At 40.5% G+C, this 18,088-nt stretch overlaps 1 protein-coding gene across 4 annotated transcripts in view; it reads right to left on the reverse strand.

The window, feature by feature from the left end:
- Window positions 1–434: 434 nt before the first annotated feature.
- The window catches only part of LOC146641805 (kalirin-like), a 61,458-nt gene continuing 43,804 nt past the window's right edge, over window positions 435–18,088 (reverse strand). For 2 of the 4 annotated variants that reach the window (XM_085399687.1, XM_085399686.1), the window contains 16 exons: window positions 14,650–14,706; window positions 14,448–14,554; window positions 13,223–13,354; window positions 13,022–13,135; window positions 11,725–11,795; window positions 11,575–11,641; window positions 11,362–11,465; window positions 11,211–11,280; window positions 9,928–10,014; window positions 9,467–9,559; window positions 8,167–8,217; window positions 7,560–7,637; window positions 6,840–7,025; window positions 6,587–6,758; window positions 5,858–6,003; window positions 435–5,769 (listed from right to left, as the gene is read on the reverse strand). In XM_085399687.1, coding sequence (XP_085255813.1) covers window positions 5,584–5,769; window positions 5,858–6,003; window positions 6,587–6,758; window positions 6,840–7,025; window positions 7,560–7,637; window positions 8,167–8,217; window positions 9,467–9,559; window positions 9,928–10,014; window positions 11,211–11,280; window positions 11,362–11,465; window positions 11,575–11,641; window positions 11,725–11,795; window positions 13,022–13,135; window positions 13,223–13,354; window positions 14,448–14,554; window positions 14,650–14,706 — 1,721 coding nt within the window. In that variant the 3' untranslated portion in view covers window positions 435–5,583. Of the gene's footprint in view, window positions 5,770–5,857; window positions 6,004–6,586; window positions 6,759–6,839; window positions 7,026–7,559; window positions 7,638–8,166; window positions 8,218–9,466; window positions 9,560–9,927; window positions 10,015–11,210; window positions 11,281–11,361; window positions 11,466–11,574; window positions 11,642–11,724; window positions 11,796–13,021; window positions 13,136–13,222; window positions 13,355–13,391; window positions 14,232–14,447; window positions 14,555–14,649; window positions 14,707–18,088 lie in introns of those variants that run through there. The other 2 variants (XM_085399688.1, XM_085399689.1) reach the window with 2 other exon arrangements.

Here is an 18,088-nt window from a genome sequence, read left to right on the forward strand (position 1 = left end):
CCTCGCAGCGCAGGCTTGCCGCTGCTAAAACTAAACAGAGCTCCCTGAAAGGCACAGCCAATCACATTGGCCAGATTTGTCACATGACGTAGGACTCCAGTAGAGAACGTAATTTAACTCTTTCTGCACCGCTGGGTGAATGAGACGTTGACAGTTGTTTTTCTTTACTCGCAGAGATCAAATTATTGGTGGGGACAATTCAATAATCGCTGGATATTGATGGGGACACGTCCCTTCCGTCTATGCCAAATCTACGCCCTTGCTTGCGGGCCAATTAAAAATGGACCGCGGCCAGAGTTTGGACACCCCTGGGCTACATCCATTTTTTATATGCAAAATATAAATGGTTATAATGTATAAATGTAGTAATTGATCCATGTATTTAAAAAAAAAAAAGAAGTCCAGATGAAGAAGCCACATACAGACTGTTTTGGATGAAAAATGACGTTTATTACAAACACAGAGAGCTGTTAGCAGTCAGTTAGCAGCTGTTAGTTCTGTACAAATAACACTGGTTGATTGGTTAGTTGAGTTTGCCAGTCGGCAACAAGGCTGGGTCTCAAACAGCACCCTATGCCTTTGTAGTGTACTATTTTTCATCCTAAACCTTAGTACACTACCTTTCACCTCAAACCATTCATAGTGCACTGATTTCTAAGCTGTGTGCTATTTCCAAACTTATAACACCTCTATAGTGCACAGTTATCCATCTTAAACCTTTAATCATGGTCCACATTTTATTTTAAGCTTTACTTTGTAGCACCTTCATTGTGAAATACTTTTAACTTTCAAACTCTTCATAATGCACAGCTTTCCACCTGTTGGAGTTCCTTTTGAAATGCTCGGCAATCAAATCGAAACCCTTCTGGTGCACTCCGAGTTCCAAAGTTGTGACCTTGCTCATGTTTTAAGCATTTTGAACACTATAATAATTTTTTTTTTTTTTTTTTTTTTTGCATTGACAGTTATCACACTGACACAAAATCCTTTGCCAGCTCTGTAAAAGGACCAAAGTGGCATCTGTTTTTAAGGGTCATTCACCTGACGAATGTCATGTTGATGTTAAGTAGCTTGAAGGTCTTTAAGGACTCGATATTAACTTATATTTTAGACAGTCATAATTTGTATTTGCATGTTTATGTGAAGAAGTGGATGTTGGTATTTATAATGACTATTACAAGACATTAACACTGTCTTTTTCTGCTTTTTCACTACAAATTTGGACATTTGTATAATTTGTTTCCAGTTTCCTGAAAAGGCCTGCTGCTGTTTAGCTGCAAATTAACAAGTATTTTGAAGAAACCAGTTTATCCCCAATTATAAAGGAAAAAGAGTAACTAATCATCATATTCAACATTTTAATAATAATAATAGTAAAAGAAAATTCAGTATCAGGGAGTATGAGAAATAGTTTGTATACTGACATCTGTTTCCTTAAAAAGATGAGAAACAGTAGATTGGTCACACTATACTGTTTTGTTTTACTGTTTCTCTTGTGAGAAATCAGCACTATAGTGTTTTATCAGTCTAAAATACTAAAGAAAAGAATTTACACTGCTGAACGGAAGCTCAGATACAGCAGGGATAACCGCTAGCAAGGATGTTTGGTTTTTTTAGAGAACAGTTTATTAACTATTTATTAATAAACAGTTTATTAACTATTTTTCAGCCAGTATACAACAAGCAGACAGGAACGCTTCCCCTCATAATTACAGCCACAAATTACAAACTGTTCAACAAATGTGATAAAATGTTGTGTAATTTGCAGCTAAACGTTAGATTTTTAATATAATATTTAAGAGATTTAACACAAAATTACCCAGTAAAGTAAATGTTGCCAAACAGCGTAATATTTAACCCAAATTACCATCTTGAACCAGAAAGTTATGGACAATCTGATGTCCACCATTCAGCTTAGAAAAATATTTGAAACAGACTGAATCAAAGCTATGCTGCCAAACATAGTTTGACATTTAGTAGAAAGCCAGGTTTGCAGTAGCTGGGACAAAAAGTCTAATGAATGTCATAGTCAAGTGCCATCGGTGTGTGTTGCCCTTTAAGAAAACATTAGGTTTCCTTCAAGTCTGTCTTAATATACTAGTCCCAATCACATTCCATATGCACATTAAGAGAAGCTTTAGTAACATATTTTCCTTTGAAACCTGCACAGGAATCAGGTGTTTCTTGGTTTCTGTTGTAGCTTTTTTTTTTTTTTTTTAAACCAAAAAAGTTCCCAAACAAATTTAATAATCTGGAAATGCTACAAGCTACCTATTTCATTGGGCATTTATTGTTTACAAATGCAAATACAGTTTAAACAGCTAAATCATAGATGGTTAATAGTTTTGAGATTTGTATTCTGTATTTGATTTCTTGATCCTTAAAAAATGATCCAGAAAGGACAGACTGAGCTTAAGCTATATGCGTATATCACCATATGTTGATGATGTGATTCTGTTTTATTACCAAATTACACAAATCACTTCAAACCCACCCTAAAGGTCCAGCTAAGTGACTTCAAAATAACTAAGGTGAAACCTTGCAGACAGCTACACTATAGTCACCTGTCACTCAACAAGGCCCCACCCCTAATAACGCAAACATTAAGCCTTAATGCAGTTTAAACATGTGAGTTATGAACTAAATTCAGCCCCATACAGTTGTTACAAAGGGGGAAACTAGACCAAAACTGTTTTCTGTAGCAGGCTGAAGTTGGACATTTTAACATGGGAGACTAAGTATAGGGACTCATTTTTGCAGCATCAAGTGGACATTAGAGGAACTGAAAGTTTTGTTAGTGTTATTATAATTCTGCTAACAGAAACCAGAAAGCTGTTGCCAACAGGTTGTACATTTTTAGATCAGTTTAAAGAAGTTATATTAAGATAGACTTGAAAGAACTCAAACTTTTCCTTTAACACCAGTTAAATCATTCATAGTTTGCTTCATAGTTCACTATCCTCCACCCTAACCGCTCTTTAGTGCACCTGACAGGCTGCGCAGCTCCTTAAGGACCGGGGTGTTGTCTGAGAATGGCACCAGAGAAACAGAGAGAGAGAGAGAGGTAGAGAGAGAGAGAGACAGATAGAGAGAGACAGGTAGAGAGCGTGCTGAAGGTTACAGCTTCGGTTTTAGTAGAAACAGACAGTCACAGTAGGTTGGGCTGCTGAGAGACAGACCGGTTCAGTGTCCACAGTACATAGAGTAGCAGTTGGACGTCTGGTCTATATACAGGAACGAGAAATGCATAATCAGAATATCAAACTAACCAAAGCTGAGGCCACCTTGTTGACTGGAGAAAGACAGAGAAGGGGCGGGGCAGGAGGAGGGCGGCAGCAGCTCTGGTTTGCTATAAAAACCAACCAAACGAATAAACAAACAAAAAATGGTGTCACCGCAAACACAACGATTCGTCATGGCAACGCTACACCGGGACACCACCTAACTGTCGGTGGAAAAACACACACACACATAGGACGGCGTTACTAACACACGCACACACACGCTCTCCCTCGCTCTCATGCACACGCACGCAGTTATTAATATGACAAACATTTTCTCTCATTTTTTTTCTCTCTATTAAGGTGAAAAACAGATTCTATTATTCTTAATTATCTTCATAGTAATCTTCATCTGCATCTTCATCATAGCATTGGTGTGTGTATGAAGTGTGTGTGTGTGTGTGTCCTCAGTCTCTTTATACACACTATTAACAGAACGACGCGTAGAGAACTCAGTTCTGATTGGCTGATAGGTCTTTTTGCCTCTTCTCGTCCAGGAGGCTTTCATTTATTTATTTTTTTGACTGTCTTTTCTTCCTGGAGTCCCCGTCTGGATGGTGGTGATGATGACTGTAATGATGGTCATATGACCTCCCTTCCACTGACCCACGGAGAACAGTTTGTGAAGTCATAAGAGTGGGTTATTGGTTGCTTGGACCCTGACGGCAGCGTCTGATAGAACGAGGTGAAGAGCTGTGTTCTGGCTGAATGTTAAAGCACCAGGAATGAGGGAGGATACTAACAGTACCTGCTGCTGGGAGAGTGTATGTGTGTGTGTGTTTAAAGTCTAAAATGCTGAACAGTAATCAGGGTCTGAAACATGTCAGGAAACCTTCAGAGCATAAATGATGGCAGTGTCTACCTCTCCAGTTCCTAACCCTCTGATGGGTCATAGCACTGTTACATAAAGAGACAACAATGGAAAAAAATGTTAAGGTAGAGATTACTTTGTGAAAGAGAAAACTCTGAGCTGGTCCTGAAATCTGAGCAGGATGCCTGTTGAACTCCTCACCTTTGGGTTTTTTTTTAAGCCTAACTGAGGATGGACACCAAACTCTCTGGAGAGATTTGTTGTCTGTCGTAGGAAAACCTCAGGAGGCCCCCAATAAGAACTGGACCAGCCGAGATTAGTCCATTGACTCTGGAGTCTCTTGACACCATTGACAGTCAAAATGGAGGGAAATGTTACTACTGCTATTTGTGCTGTTTTGCTGAATCGATATGGTTCAACTTTATTACTGAAGAAAGTGATGGAGTCGGTTATGCTTTGGAAGGAAACAGTTTTCCTTATAGTTTCAAACACCGCAATCCACTCACTGTATTTGCATGAGAAACACGAGGCAAATCTTTGCTTTCCATTTGGATTGAGTTCACCACAAAGACCCACTTATATCCCCCACATGTTAACAAGATCCTGAGATTCTACATCAATCAACTACAACTCAAACACTATCTGTCCTTTTCTATTCATAGCCAACTGTGAATAGTGACCAAAGAGAGACCAAGGACCAATATTGGATACGAGGATTCAAGCAGAAGAAATTATAATAGCCCGAAGGGTCTGGACTGGATCAGGATCTTGGTCTTTTGGGACAGGCTCAAAGTAGAGCATCTATTCCACAATAAAAGGATCCACTTGTGGTTCATACATCCAACTAGGATCCCTGTTAAACACCTTCTAGGTGAGGTGTTTAGCAAGTTCAACCTTGCTACCTCTCTGGAGGTGATGCCTGAGGATATTAAGGTCTAGTTTATTCTGCTTAGTCTACTGCTATTGACTGAGAACAATCTTTAGGCATAATCACACCATTCTGGACTTCAAATAAGCTGCAATCAACTTTTTACAAAGATTGTTAGAAATTTTGAGTTAAAACCAAACAACCAACTAGAACACTAATTACACTTTAATTTGTTGATGTCAGGCAAGTATGCTCCAGCTCCACTGTTACACACTTTGAGGATCCATGAAGTTGCTATGGAGGGTTGCCCCTTGGACCCAGATGTAATATTAAGGATATTCTGCAATGCTTAAAACTTTCACATAATTCCTAATGATTGTTTCTGAAAAATCTCATCAGGTGAGAAAATGAGAAAGTGGAGGAGACATATTTTTGTCCAAAGTGTCAGACACGCAGACATTGCCATCGTCATGTTTACCTTTTTGCTGCACAAATATTTCCCAACATGCTTTTGACCCATTTTGCATTTAGTATTTGGAGTGCTGTCATTGTGTTTGTGTATGTACTAATAGTAAACCAGATTCTGACCCTGCTGCCAGTGTGTGTTTGTTCATGTGTAAATGTCAGTGTGTGTTGAGCACGCTGCGTGGCACCCAGCCCTCGGCGGCTGGCGAATCGCTGTTGGCCGGCCGATAGACCAGACTCTGACCCTGCTGGTTGGACGCCAGAATCTGAACCTTCTCCCCCCGAAACACAGAGATCTCATCCTCCCGCACCGCCACGAAGTCCTGCAGCACCAGAACCAGTTCCTGAAGGGTCAAAGGTCATATGGTCTGATGTAAGAAAGTTTTTCAAGAACTTATGGTACACAAGGAAAGTGAAAGGAGGGATTCAAACCTGATCTTCCTGTTCACTGTCAGGAGGGGGCTGAGTTGCGTGACCGTTGGGAGTTGGCGGTGCAGATGGCGGCCTTCCTGATGACAGTGGCCGTGTCACAGAGATCACGCCCTCCTTCCTCTGATACTCAATAGGAGACTGGAGAGCTGTGGGCACAGATTAGATGCAGCATGGATATGCATGAGCTGTTTCAGTGAGATTTAAGGTGATTCATAGAGATCTAGGAATGTTGGAGGGTTGTTCACAAAAATGATACTTTTGATTGATTCAAGGAGTTTTCAAGGAGGTTGTAAGGAAGACATTTTTGGGAAATTTGGAAATTGGATTCATTTGGCATTAAACAAAGATTGAACAGCTTGCAGAGGATTTGAGACTTCGAAAGGTATTCTAAGATTTCAAGGGTGACTTAAGGGGGGTTTACGTTAACACAAGCCCAACGTTACTAACATAACAGAGATGTTTAAGGGTGGTTTGGGGAAATTAAGGCTATTTAAATATGGTTTAAAGATATTTAGGGTAAAACAAAAAGTATTTGAGGAATATGAGAAAGATAATAAAAGATGTTCCATTGAGATTCAGTAGCATTTCAGTTGAATAAGAGATTTCAAAATCAGTGGTGATCCAATGACAATGAAAGGGAATTTTCCAAGGAGAATTAAGGATATTTTAGGACAGGTAACATAATGGATATTTCAGATATTTCAGGAATGTTTTTGACAAGGTTTTTACCTGACAGGAAGTTGTTCTGGGCATCCAGCAGGGAAGCAATGGTCTCTACCCAGGTCATCTTTATGCTGGCAGAAGATGCTTGGAGCGTGAAGCGCTCCGCCGACCCACGAGACCACAACACAAACTTACAGGGATCACCGTCCACGCTGTCCTGCATTGCCAGATAACTCACCTGAACACAAACAATAACACAATTACTCCTAATTCAGACCTCAAGACGGTGTCGAGTCTAAACAGTGCTGACCAGTCTGACCTTTATGCTGTTCTTGAACTGGTATCCTGGGTTGTTAGAGCCTTTGCGCAGCAGTTCGCTAAAGATGATGATCTGCTCGAACAGAAAAACTCTGCGCTCTTTGCTGCGAGACAGAACGCCTCCGTCCTGCTCCCAAACACAGAAAGTCTCCTGCTGCAGCAGCTTCCCCTGAGACGTTAGCTTTCCCTGGAAAGCACGAGGAGGTGAGTGAAGAAAGAAAGACCGATGGATAAGAGTCCAGGTACCCTGCAGCAAACTTTACATTTCCAGGAAATCAGCAAAAGTAAATTGTGTACATGCCTCATATATGTCATTGTTAATTGTTTGTATTGTGCTTTCTACACACATTTCTAATTTTTTTGAATTAATATGTGCCTGAAACAGGTAAATTGCACACAAACTACTTGAGAAGCTGTTGTTGTAGAGCTCGGTAGCAGCACCCACAACAACATTATTATGCCGTGTGTGCTGTTATCAATGTAATATGGTGTTCCTCTGGGTTCTGTTCATTGTCCTTCATCTCTGCGTGGCTCAGTTCTGCTTTTTGTCCATTTTGTGTTAGTAGACCAAAATGGAAACTTAAAATTTGAAATATTATCAAATTTCTTTCAGAGCTTTCAGTGTTAATTAGCATGAAATCAATTATGTTACTATGTTGTCCTAGTGACATGAAATTGCTAACAAAACAAATCAGCCGGACAGGTGGACAGACAGGTGTACCTCGTATCCCTGCAGGCGTCCCAGGTTCATCATGTCATTGCAGCGTTTTGGAACCAATGACATCAGCTCCACCGCTTTCTGTACACAGACCACACACACAGTTACTAAATATTACAAAAGTTTGTGTTAGTCCTCAGGGCGATGATTCACCATCTCGTGTAAATCATTTATAACGATCTTCACTATGCCAGAAGCAGCAGCAGCTCTTTGCTGTCTCCTGCTAGTTGGTTATGAGACAGAAACAGCTGTCTGCTGAAGAACAAAACTCATGTGTTTGTTGTCTTTTAGAGTTTTTTTTTTACAACTCTTAGCAAAGCTTAAAAAATAAATATCTATTTTTTACAAAAAATTTAACAAAGTTTAAAGGTCACAAGAATTTGAATGAAAATATAATAAATTCAGTAAATAAACTGTTTCCCAGAATGCAGATCCTTTGTGCCTTTGTGTATTATCAGAACAGTTTGTGGCACAACACAACTGTTTTTATATTATCAAACTAAAACTGATCAATAACAAAAAACACGAACAAAGCTGTGGTTCAGTTGTTTGATGTTTCTGAAAGTTTATGAGATGATTTACAGAAAAGGAAAGCAAAGAAAAAACTTACCTCAATCTCCTCACAGTCCAGCCCTGCCTTCGACGTATACTTGAGGAAATCCTGATGAACAAACAGAAAAAATATAAGTGTTTGAATTTCAGCCAAAGTCATAGTGTGTCCTTAAAGTGTAACATCAGAAAATATCTTAAAATACACGCTGGTATGATGAACTGATGAGTTTATCTCTGATTTCTCACAAAAAGCTCTACCCAAAAGTACAAAATTTATGCCATTACAAGGAAGGCTGTCATTGTAAACCAATCAGAGCGCACAGGTAATAACTGTTAAGGGAGTTAATAAAACAACCCACACATTTCTTGCCTGAGTTGAGTCCGAAATAATTTCTGAGTCTAATACTAAACCATGTCAAATCGTGGCTAATTTCAAAGACAACATTAGAATGAGTCAATTCAAGTCTTGAGGTCAGCTCCAACTCAAAAACAACAAATCCCAAGTTGCATCCCGAGTTGTGTCCTGAATCAAGTCCCTCAATAAAAGTTAAAAACTCCACCTGACCGAAGTTCTAATCCAAGCCTGGAGCAAGAGCCAATAGGTCTGTGCGATATGATCAAAATCTCGTATCCCGATAGAAGACATTTCTCATCCCGATAACGATATAATTCACAAAATAGTGCATTTTCTGTAAATTCTGTGAATCTCTGGCACTCGACGCGTTTTCAGCTGGGCGTCCTGTACCTGGAGTGGAGTGTTTTGACCGATGCATGAAACTATATTTATTTTTAGTTGTATTTTAAGTTGTATAAGTTGTATTACATGACATGTTGCGAGGAAAAGCCTTTTCTAACGTTTGAGTCTAAGGTTTATTTTGAGCACCTGACGGCTCTTTTTTGCTTCTCATCTGTAAACTCTCTTCATACTTTTTCATGTAATTCTTGCACTGGTAGAAGAAAAAATTCACACTAGTGAAATTTAATTTCTTCATCCGATATATTTTGCCCTGAGAGCCAACCAGTCTATAATCAAGATCAGCACCTCCGGTCAAATTCCAAATTTAGCTTGGTTTTTAGTTTTATGCCATATTTGTCAGGGAAAATACACAAACCCTAATAACCCTAATAATAAAAGAACCTCTGTACCACATTTAGCTACTGGGTAATTGTCTTCTATGGTCTCTGGGCAGATGCATTTTTAAGCAGGATATAAAATACCCAAACTTACTCCACAGATACCAGCAATTCCATTGTAACATTCAGGTTCCACCAAAAATGCATTAAATATATTTTAAAATCAATGTTTCATTTAAGCAGTTAGTGTAAACACAAATCATGTTGACAGGTTCTTCACAGACCTTGAGCAGCAGCTGGTATTTGGTGATTCTCTGGATTGGTTTGATCAGATAATCACTGATGGACATCCTGCAGCTGATCTCATGCTGGATTTCCTACAGACAGACAGGCAGAGACAGAGATAGAAGGTCTGGTTCAGTTTCAGTTTTTGGCAGATTTTTACTATTGTAAGGTCCATTCAAGAACGTGCATTTTAGGAAAGCCTGCTCTTTCGATTTTTTTCCCCCTTTTTTAACTTTTAAGATAGTAATGTTTAAAAAAATCAGGAAAGGAAAAATAAAAGAAACTATTACGGGTTGATTTGATTATTTGTTTATGGCTTGGTGAACTGAAAACAACTTTCCATTGATGTGGATAATAAAGTTATTCGATTCTATTCTATAAGATAATCATTAAAAAAAAAACAACAGAAAAGAATAGCCAAGTATAGAAATGAGAAAAAAAAAGAAAAGCGACGCATTACCTCGAAATAGGTCTCGTACTCAATGACGATGAACTCTGACCTCGGCTTATTCTGACAGTAAACCACATACATGTGTAGACGACGCTCCTGTAAAAAACAAGAAAGTAAAAAAGAAATAGTTGTATTAGGTCTTCAACACATCCTGAGTCAAGTCCCAAGCAAATAACAAGAAGTCCTGAGTTCTGTGATAACTCAAATCCTATGTGCAGACAACAACTCGAGCCAAGTTCAACCTCAGGAGCAAGTCATGAATTTAGAATTGAGCCCCATGTTGTTGTAGCTTCTGAGTTATTCAGCTCATGCTAGACCTTGACTCTCACCAGGTACTGGAACACAAACTTGTTTGGGACCAGCGAGGAGGTTCCCTCTAAGGCAGAAGGGAACAGGAACACACAGACGTAAACAAAGCTCTTAGAACATGTGGTTATCCTAACTGGGCCTTCATCAAATCAGTGAAAATGCAGAGGAAAGAATGCCAGACACCAACTAGGGAGAAACAGAACGACAACAACTTTTTCTGTTCCTGTATCATGTTTATTGGAAATTTTCTCCAAGCATGGCATCCCAGTGCACTTCAGACGTAGTAAATCTAGCAGACAAAAACTGGCTCATTGCAAGGACAAAACTCCTAAAAGCAAGATGAACATCATGGTATGCAGTGCAGTGCAGCGAGGAGGGCCTGGACCCTTTTATAGAAGAAACCAAACAGCCACTCTATAAATGTATGGTACAACATGGAGGAGTCATCTCAACAGGAAAAGACTCACCTGCATTTATAAAACATTGGTCACTCTTTCCAGGAAACCACTTTGGACTAGGAAGACATGTTCCCAGGCACGTCAACCCCCCGCTCACTTCAGTAGGTCACTGATGGTTTGAGGCAAGGTCTCACAGTGGTTTCAGTGGTAACCCCAGATCATGGTAATGATCCACATCTTTGTTCACATCTTAGATCATGTGAATATTCAAATAATCAATTGTGGGTCTAAGCCAGGACAAACAAGTCAAGTCCTAATGCAGGGACAAGCTGAGTCTTAAGTTGACAATTGAGTGAAACTTTGAACAAAGTTCTAAGCTAAGCCATAAAAAGTAATGAGCCAAGTCCTATTTGAATCCTGATTCCTATATCTTGAGACAAAAATAAATAAATTGAGCCCTGAATCTAGTTCTAAATGAAGCCCAAAGTCAAGACAAATGAGTTCTGAGTTGAGTCCCTGAGGTCTCAGGTCAGAGCCATGCTATATATTCTGTTTTGAACAAGTCATTTTGTTTGTAGAACTCACATGTCTGATGAAGAGGTCTGCGAGCAGGTCGTGATTCTGAATACAACGCTCTAACTCCACCAGGAAGAAGCTGAAACAGAAAAACACCCAGTGAGCATCTTTGTGTATATAATGAAGTGTGTTTGTTCACGTGTGCATTTGTGGCACGGACTCGCGGTGCCAGTCGTAGATCTGCTGGATATTGCCGAAGACAATCTTGTCTTTTCCTCTCATCTCCTCTGGAATCCCTCTGACCTCCAGCCGGGACATGAAGCCCTGAGAAACGTCAGCAGAGAACATGTCGTACGTTTAGATTGACATTTGTAGAGTCTTTTGGGTGGAGCGTCAGTAGGTCCTTTCTTTCAGTGTGATGTTTGTGTCTCACCTCAACTATCACTCCCAGATCTTTTACATAGTCCTTCTCTGATTGGACCATCTCATTAACGACAAACCTGCACACAGAACCACAAAATTCATGTCTCCTTAAAAATGCATTCAAAACTTGGACTTTGTAATAAATTTGGGTTTGTCTTACATGCGTCCTCTTAGTGCTTTGTTTCTCTGCTCCGTGTCTGATTCATTTGATCCCTGATCTGAGTCTAGAGCCTGAAGAAATAGAAAAGGCTGAAATTAAAAGAGTTCTGTGTAACCTCAGAAAACTGTAATCTTTTATTGATGACAAGAAAACAGCGTGAATACTGTACACAGTTTGAAAGCTGAAGGCACCGCCTTGTACTTTTAAATACACTAGGAATCACAAGCAAGCCAGTAATCTGATAGTGTTCTATTGAGGCAATACGTTACTATGAGATCTTTCAGATAAGATGGGGCCTGATCAGTCAAGACCTTATATGTGACGAGAAAGATTTTTAAATATAATTGTGGATACAACAGAGAGCCAATGAAGAGAAGCCATTACAGGAGAAATATGGTCTCACAGTTTTCTTGCTGCAACATTGTGGATAAAATGAAGTCTTTTCAGGGATCTTTTAGGACAGCCTGATAATAATTGCAATAGTCCATCATAGAGGTAACACATATTGAACTAGTTGTTCAGCATCACTCTGAGACAGGATGTTTAGAAATGTAGAAATACAGCAAGAAAAAAACAGTCCGACATCTCTTACAGTGTGCCTTTACGGACATATCGGGTCAAGATTCCTAACAGGAAGCCATGGTAATGCCATCCAGAGTCAGTATCTGCTTAGACACCATGCTTCCAAGGTTTTTAAGACCAAGTTCAGTAACCTCCATTTTTCCAAATTTGGATAAAGGAATTATATGCCATGGAGGCTTTCAGGCCTTGAAGACATGCCTGTAGTTTAATTAATTGATTTGTGTCAACTAGTTTCATAGGTACCTACAGCTGGGTATCAACTCCAACAACGAAAATGTATGCTGTTTCCTAATAATATTACCTGTATGTATACAATGAAAAGTACTGATCCCAACACAAGAACCTACAGAACTCCATGAGTAACTCTCTTTAGTAACACGAAGAAACTGAAATGTACCAGATAGATATGACTCAAACCAGTGCAGGGTATTTATGTAACTATGAGGTCCACTGGCAGGAGACATATGAGGATCACTAGTATCTTCCACTAGTGCTCTATCTGTGCTGCATGCAACTCTGAATCAGGACTGAAAACTCTTCAAATAAACCACTCTTCTGTATAAAAACATTTAGTTTATTTTTGTAGTTATTCAAAAAGTTTTCTGAAGAGGTTTTTTACCTCGTGACTAAAGCAGCAAATACAATATTAAGAAATTTATGCCACATTCATCTTCAGCCATTAAACATTTCTAGCTTTAAACAGAGCCACTCTTACCTCAGGATTGTTAGGGTCTTTGATGATCTGCATTGGGGGTGGTAGAGGGGTGTGGCTTTCTTCCTCTGGCTCCTCCTCCCCACCACTATGCCCTGCGTCCTCCTTCCTCGCCTTCTACATAATTTAAGAAGCAATTAGTTTATGTTATCATTATTACTATTTTGTGTCTTTAACCCATCATTTGGATGGGTGTCTACACACCATTTGCGCATTTCCTGTGAGGGGTGTGGTCATCTCTGTCCTGTTGTCCCGCCTCCTCGTCCTGATTGGCGGTTTCTTCTGTCCATCGGCTTTTCCCTGACTCAGCCTCCGCACCGGACTAGTCAACCAGCGCTGCAGCAACAGTTAATGTAGTTACCGTTATTGATGCCACTGAGTATTGTATCACCAAGGCTACGGTTCATACAGCTGGTACAAATGGGACTAAAAACTCAGGAGTCCAGAGTTACCTGTGATACGAGCTTCATCAATGTCACCCAGCACGTTACAAATGTGGTCATCTGGTTTTAAACTACATTTTAGTTCATAGTGTGCTGATAGGATGTGCTGAGAACTGCATGAATCCAGTCCAAGTTTAAAATATGAAGAGCAATTTGTGGAGATTTTCTTGATCTACAGAAGGTTTTCCACTATCTGTTTTTTAAAAGAGCTTCTCTTAACTATTTAAAACACAACCTTAAAATAAATTTTGGCTCTTCACCAACAATTTTACTTTTCTTTTATATATTTTTTAACACTCATTTATGCACAAAACAAGATTCAGCTATGATTACACATCAACACTCATACAATTTAGACACAATGATAAAAACTGAGGAAACATTTCCTGTGAGCTAATGCTTCCAACTTTAATAATCCATTACATTTAAAGGGGAGCTATTTAAAGTTACAGTATCAAATGCTCATTTTAACCAAAGTTTCAGATTTCATGTAATGATGTGAACATATGCAAAAGTAAATATTATGAACCCAGAGCTCAATTCTTATGACTGCTCTGAATGCTGTGTTTCCAAAATGACACCTTGGCAGCTCTGGATGCTGCCCCCTCAGCAAGTTTTCAGAAAGACGCCCAAGTAGAAGTAAAAAAGTTTGTGGACTGATGGGAGACAGAAGCTAAAGCAGACTGTCTGAGACACAAATGAACTGCTTTTCTAAGACAAAGAAGGATTATTTTTAGCTGTGAATAATGCAAAGCCACTGGAGTGGAGTCCTAGAATAAAAACAAACACAATAACTCCTCTTTAGTATTTTTGACCATAAACCACAGCATTAACAAATCACAACAAACACACAAAGTGCATATCTGCATTTCCCTTTGAGAATACCAGAGAACCCACAATTAAGATAACTAAAGCCCTCCTCAAGCCGCTTTATGTTAACACATTTGACCCAAATTCTCCCATTTCAGTTCACAGCGAGCTGTTACCTTTAGAGTGTTCCCGGTTCCAGAGCCGCTCCGCTTCGCCCCCGGTGAGCCCACAGCGCCTCCTGCTGGAGCCCCTCCCACTCCAAACACTGTGGGAGAGGTGGCACCTGAGAGAAGAAAAGGCAGGGAGGGGTCAGAGGTGAGTTTTAGTGCTGTCTTTTCTGAGTGCAATGGGTGCTCAGAGTTATTACTGTGGTCTCACTTTGGCTAGTAGTCTGAGTCTGGAGGCCTGAACTTTCAGAGCTGTACAAACTCGACTCTGCAGACACAAAGAAAAACAGATTATCAGTCGAGCAGGGCGATATGACCAAAAATATTTATCACGATATACATTTGAAAATTTGTGATAATGATATAACTGACGATATAATTGACACTAGACAAAATACTTTACAACTCCACAACTTTATTAGTGGAAAAAAAAATCAATGTATTTTCACTAAACCAAGCAGCTGTTTTTTATGTGCATTAAAGTTATATATAAAAAACAATCAGTGAAAATGCAAATTCCTTGCTGACAGTTTAACCAAAAGGCGTTTTACCCATATTCTATCGCAATATTTCATTTTCTTATCGTAGCCCAACATTATACCAGTATTACCGTGAACGGTGTGCTATAGCCCAGCCCTAATTATCAGACTGTTAACAAGAAAAAACTGGACTGGAAATACCAGAAGGTGTGAGGTTAAATGAGAAAAACAGAAACTACTGTGAAGCCCGAAAGACACAAATAACACAGTTTCTTCTTCTTCTTTAGCAGAAGACTAAAAATTGTTGTATTAAGTTATATGAACACTTCTGGAAATCTAATTTCATGCTTTTTAAGCCCTCAAAAAGGAAAATTTAACAACCTTAACTCAGCAAAAAAGCATGCACACCAGTCATGAAAGATAGTTGGTTTCTTTGAAGTAAGGAGGTATGAGGGACTTACTGATAGCTAGTTACCCTAGCTTAATTTAATTTTAATAGAATCTTTCGTTTAAACCTGAAGTTTAAAGTGATTCACAAGTAAAACCCTAAACCACACAGAAAAGTGAGCAAAATAACAAAAAGGCACAGAGACAGGACTCACAAAGAACCTGACGAATGAATGAATAAACTATTAGCATAAAACTACAAACACAAACAAAAAAATCCCAAAAATTACAACTACAGGCTGTAAAAAAAATCAAGTGCATTACAATATGATTTTGAAAACAGATCAATAAAATAATATTACATGTAAATATATGTGAGCATCTATGACTTAAAAGTTAATGCTTAACTTGTGAAAGTACAAAAACCTGCAAAATAAACAATAAATAAATATACAAACTGAGATTAAAAGAATCCAGTATGTTCAGCACACATGAAATAATGAATAAAAGTGATTAAAGATAACTCCATTAATAACAATTAATACATGCAGACACACTGATTATGATAGATTAGAACTGATATTTATTTTAATGACTTAAAATCAGCCGTAGAGTAGGTGTGTGGTATATTTAGATATACGCTGCCTTATTTGACCTCAGACAAGTTGTTACAACACTTTGCAGCCAGCAGAGCCCACTGACGGCAGCGTTTTACCTCAGAACAATTGAACTCCTGCTGCCTCCGCTTCGGTGAACCACTAAATAACAGTATTTAGTGCAAGTAGTTCTGACACATGAGATCTACTGGAATCAATATTTTACTGTAGAAAGAAGAGTTTGGGCACAAAGACTTCTTTGAGGGTGTTGTTTGAAGTTTTTCCTTTAGTTTATGTTTGAATGAGAATAATTAAATATTCAAAACGACCCTGGTGGAATTTTCCTTTCATAACTAAGAAGCAGCTTCATGTAGTTATCTTGCATTGTGTCTAAGACTAAAGTTTATTTAATTCTTACGTAATGGGACAATGTTCACTACATTTACTGTACCCCAAACTAAAGTCAATAGTTAATTATTTCTTTTTTATGGCCGTCACTGAGAGCAGACAACCTTCTGATGACATTTTTCAAGACTTCCCGTCAGTGTTTCCATGTTCTGATTCATGCACGTGTATCAGATAATAACAGCAGCCAACAACTGCTCACACTGTCAAGGCAATACACCAGACAATTACATCCACGCTCTTTGGTTCTGTCCACCAGTGCAAAAGTTTTGGCGCGAGATATGTGAAGACTTATCAAAGTGTCTGAAATGTAACATTCCAACTTCCCCCTTAGTGTGTCTACTGGGCAGCTTAGATAATGTCACTTCAGAAAAGAATATAGCCCATATGATCTTCACTGCCCTATGCATAGCCAAGAAAACAGTCCTCATGAACTGGAAAAATAAAAATAATCTTAATTCTAACCAATATAGAAATTATCTATTAGATTACATTAGTCTTGACACAGCCTCTGCCACCACATTAGATCAATTGCTCTGGGCCCCTTTTATCAGCTCCATCACCTAGTGGGGGTGGGGGGTCATAGTTTGGTCCCGCCTTCACTGTTGTGATTGGTGAGGGGGTAGGGACAGGCTTAGGGCGTCGGGGGGTTCCCCGGAGGCATCTTCCTTGGGGGGCTCAACCCGGGGTAGCGGTCACGTCCGGTTGGGGGCTCTGTTGGCTCTCAGGTGACTGTTTCCTCGCGGCTGCGTGCAGCGGGGCTAGGGGAGGGTCTGTGCTGACGGACGTGGGCTACTGACCTGGCAACCTGGCTGCCCCTGGGTGGGTCCGGGATGGGCGTGAGGTTTTGGGGGCGCTCCGTCTCTGGGCTGGGGCCCGGGCCGGGCCTCGGGGGCTTGGGTCCTGGTTGGTGTGTTGCCGGGGTTGTGGGCGGGTGGGTGCATGGGGGCCCGGCCCTGGAGCAGGGTGCCGCCGGTGCGTCGAGCCGCCTGGGGGGCTCTTCAACTGGTGGGGGGGATGGTCACATCTTGCAGGAGCTTTCTTCTCTTCAGGAACTCTCTGCAGGAGGGGGAGATACAGGAGAGGTGGAGGAAGATCTCAGCCTGGGCGTTTACCGTCTTATGTAGTCTGGAAGATGTGTGGATGGTGGGGTGGGTGCAGTTTTCTCTGTGGTAGGGTTGGGTGGACTGTCCAGGGCTCTGTGGAGCCGGGGGGCGCTACTGCACTGGGCCCCGGTCTGGATGGGCCTGGGCCCCCCTTCCCTGGCGGGTCGCGGAGGGTGGGAGTGCCTACTGGGGTCAGCGGGGGAGCTGGCCCCAGGGAGGGGTTACCTGCCCCTCCCTTCCTTCCCTCCCCATCTCCAGCTGCCTCCCTCTTCCCGCTCCTCCACAACCACCCACACATGCAGGGCCTTGGAGTGGGGGTATGTCACCAGGGTGCAGAGGAGGCTACCCCCCCCCCCCCCCCCTGTCCCCTTCTGGCTGCCTCTGCCTCAATTTTATCCCACAACTTAGACATTCACATTATTCACACTCTCATTACACATACATATAGGATCTTGGGGGTGGGCACAATCACGGAGTCCAAATTACCATCAGGGTGTATACCTCACCCCTGACGTCGTTGCCCACCTCTCAATTTTAAATACACTTAGTCATTGAGGGCTAGCAGGAGGGACTATGCGCTTACCTGCTGCTCCTTGGCAGGTAGCTCCATGCCCTCCTGGGTTTTAATTGCACCTTAGAACACATATGCATCAACACTACAATGAGCGGGTGGAGGG

Source organism: Rhamphochromis longiceps, linkage group LG23, assembly GCF_057381845.1.
Source record: "Rhamphochromis longiceps isolate RC_006_pf linkage group LG23, R_longiceps_female_GT1.1, whole genome shotgun sequence".
NCBI lineage: Eukaryota > Metazoa > Chordata > Actinopteri > Cichliformes > Cichlidae > Rhamphochromis > Rhamphochromis longiceps.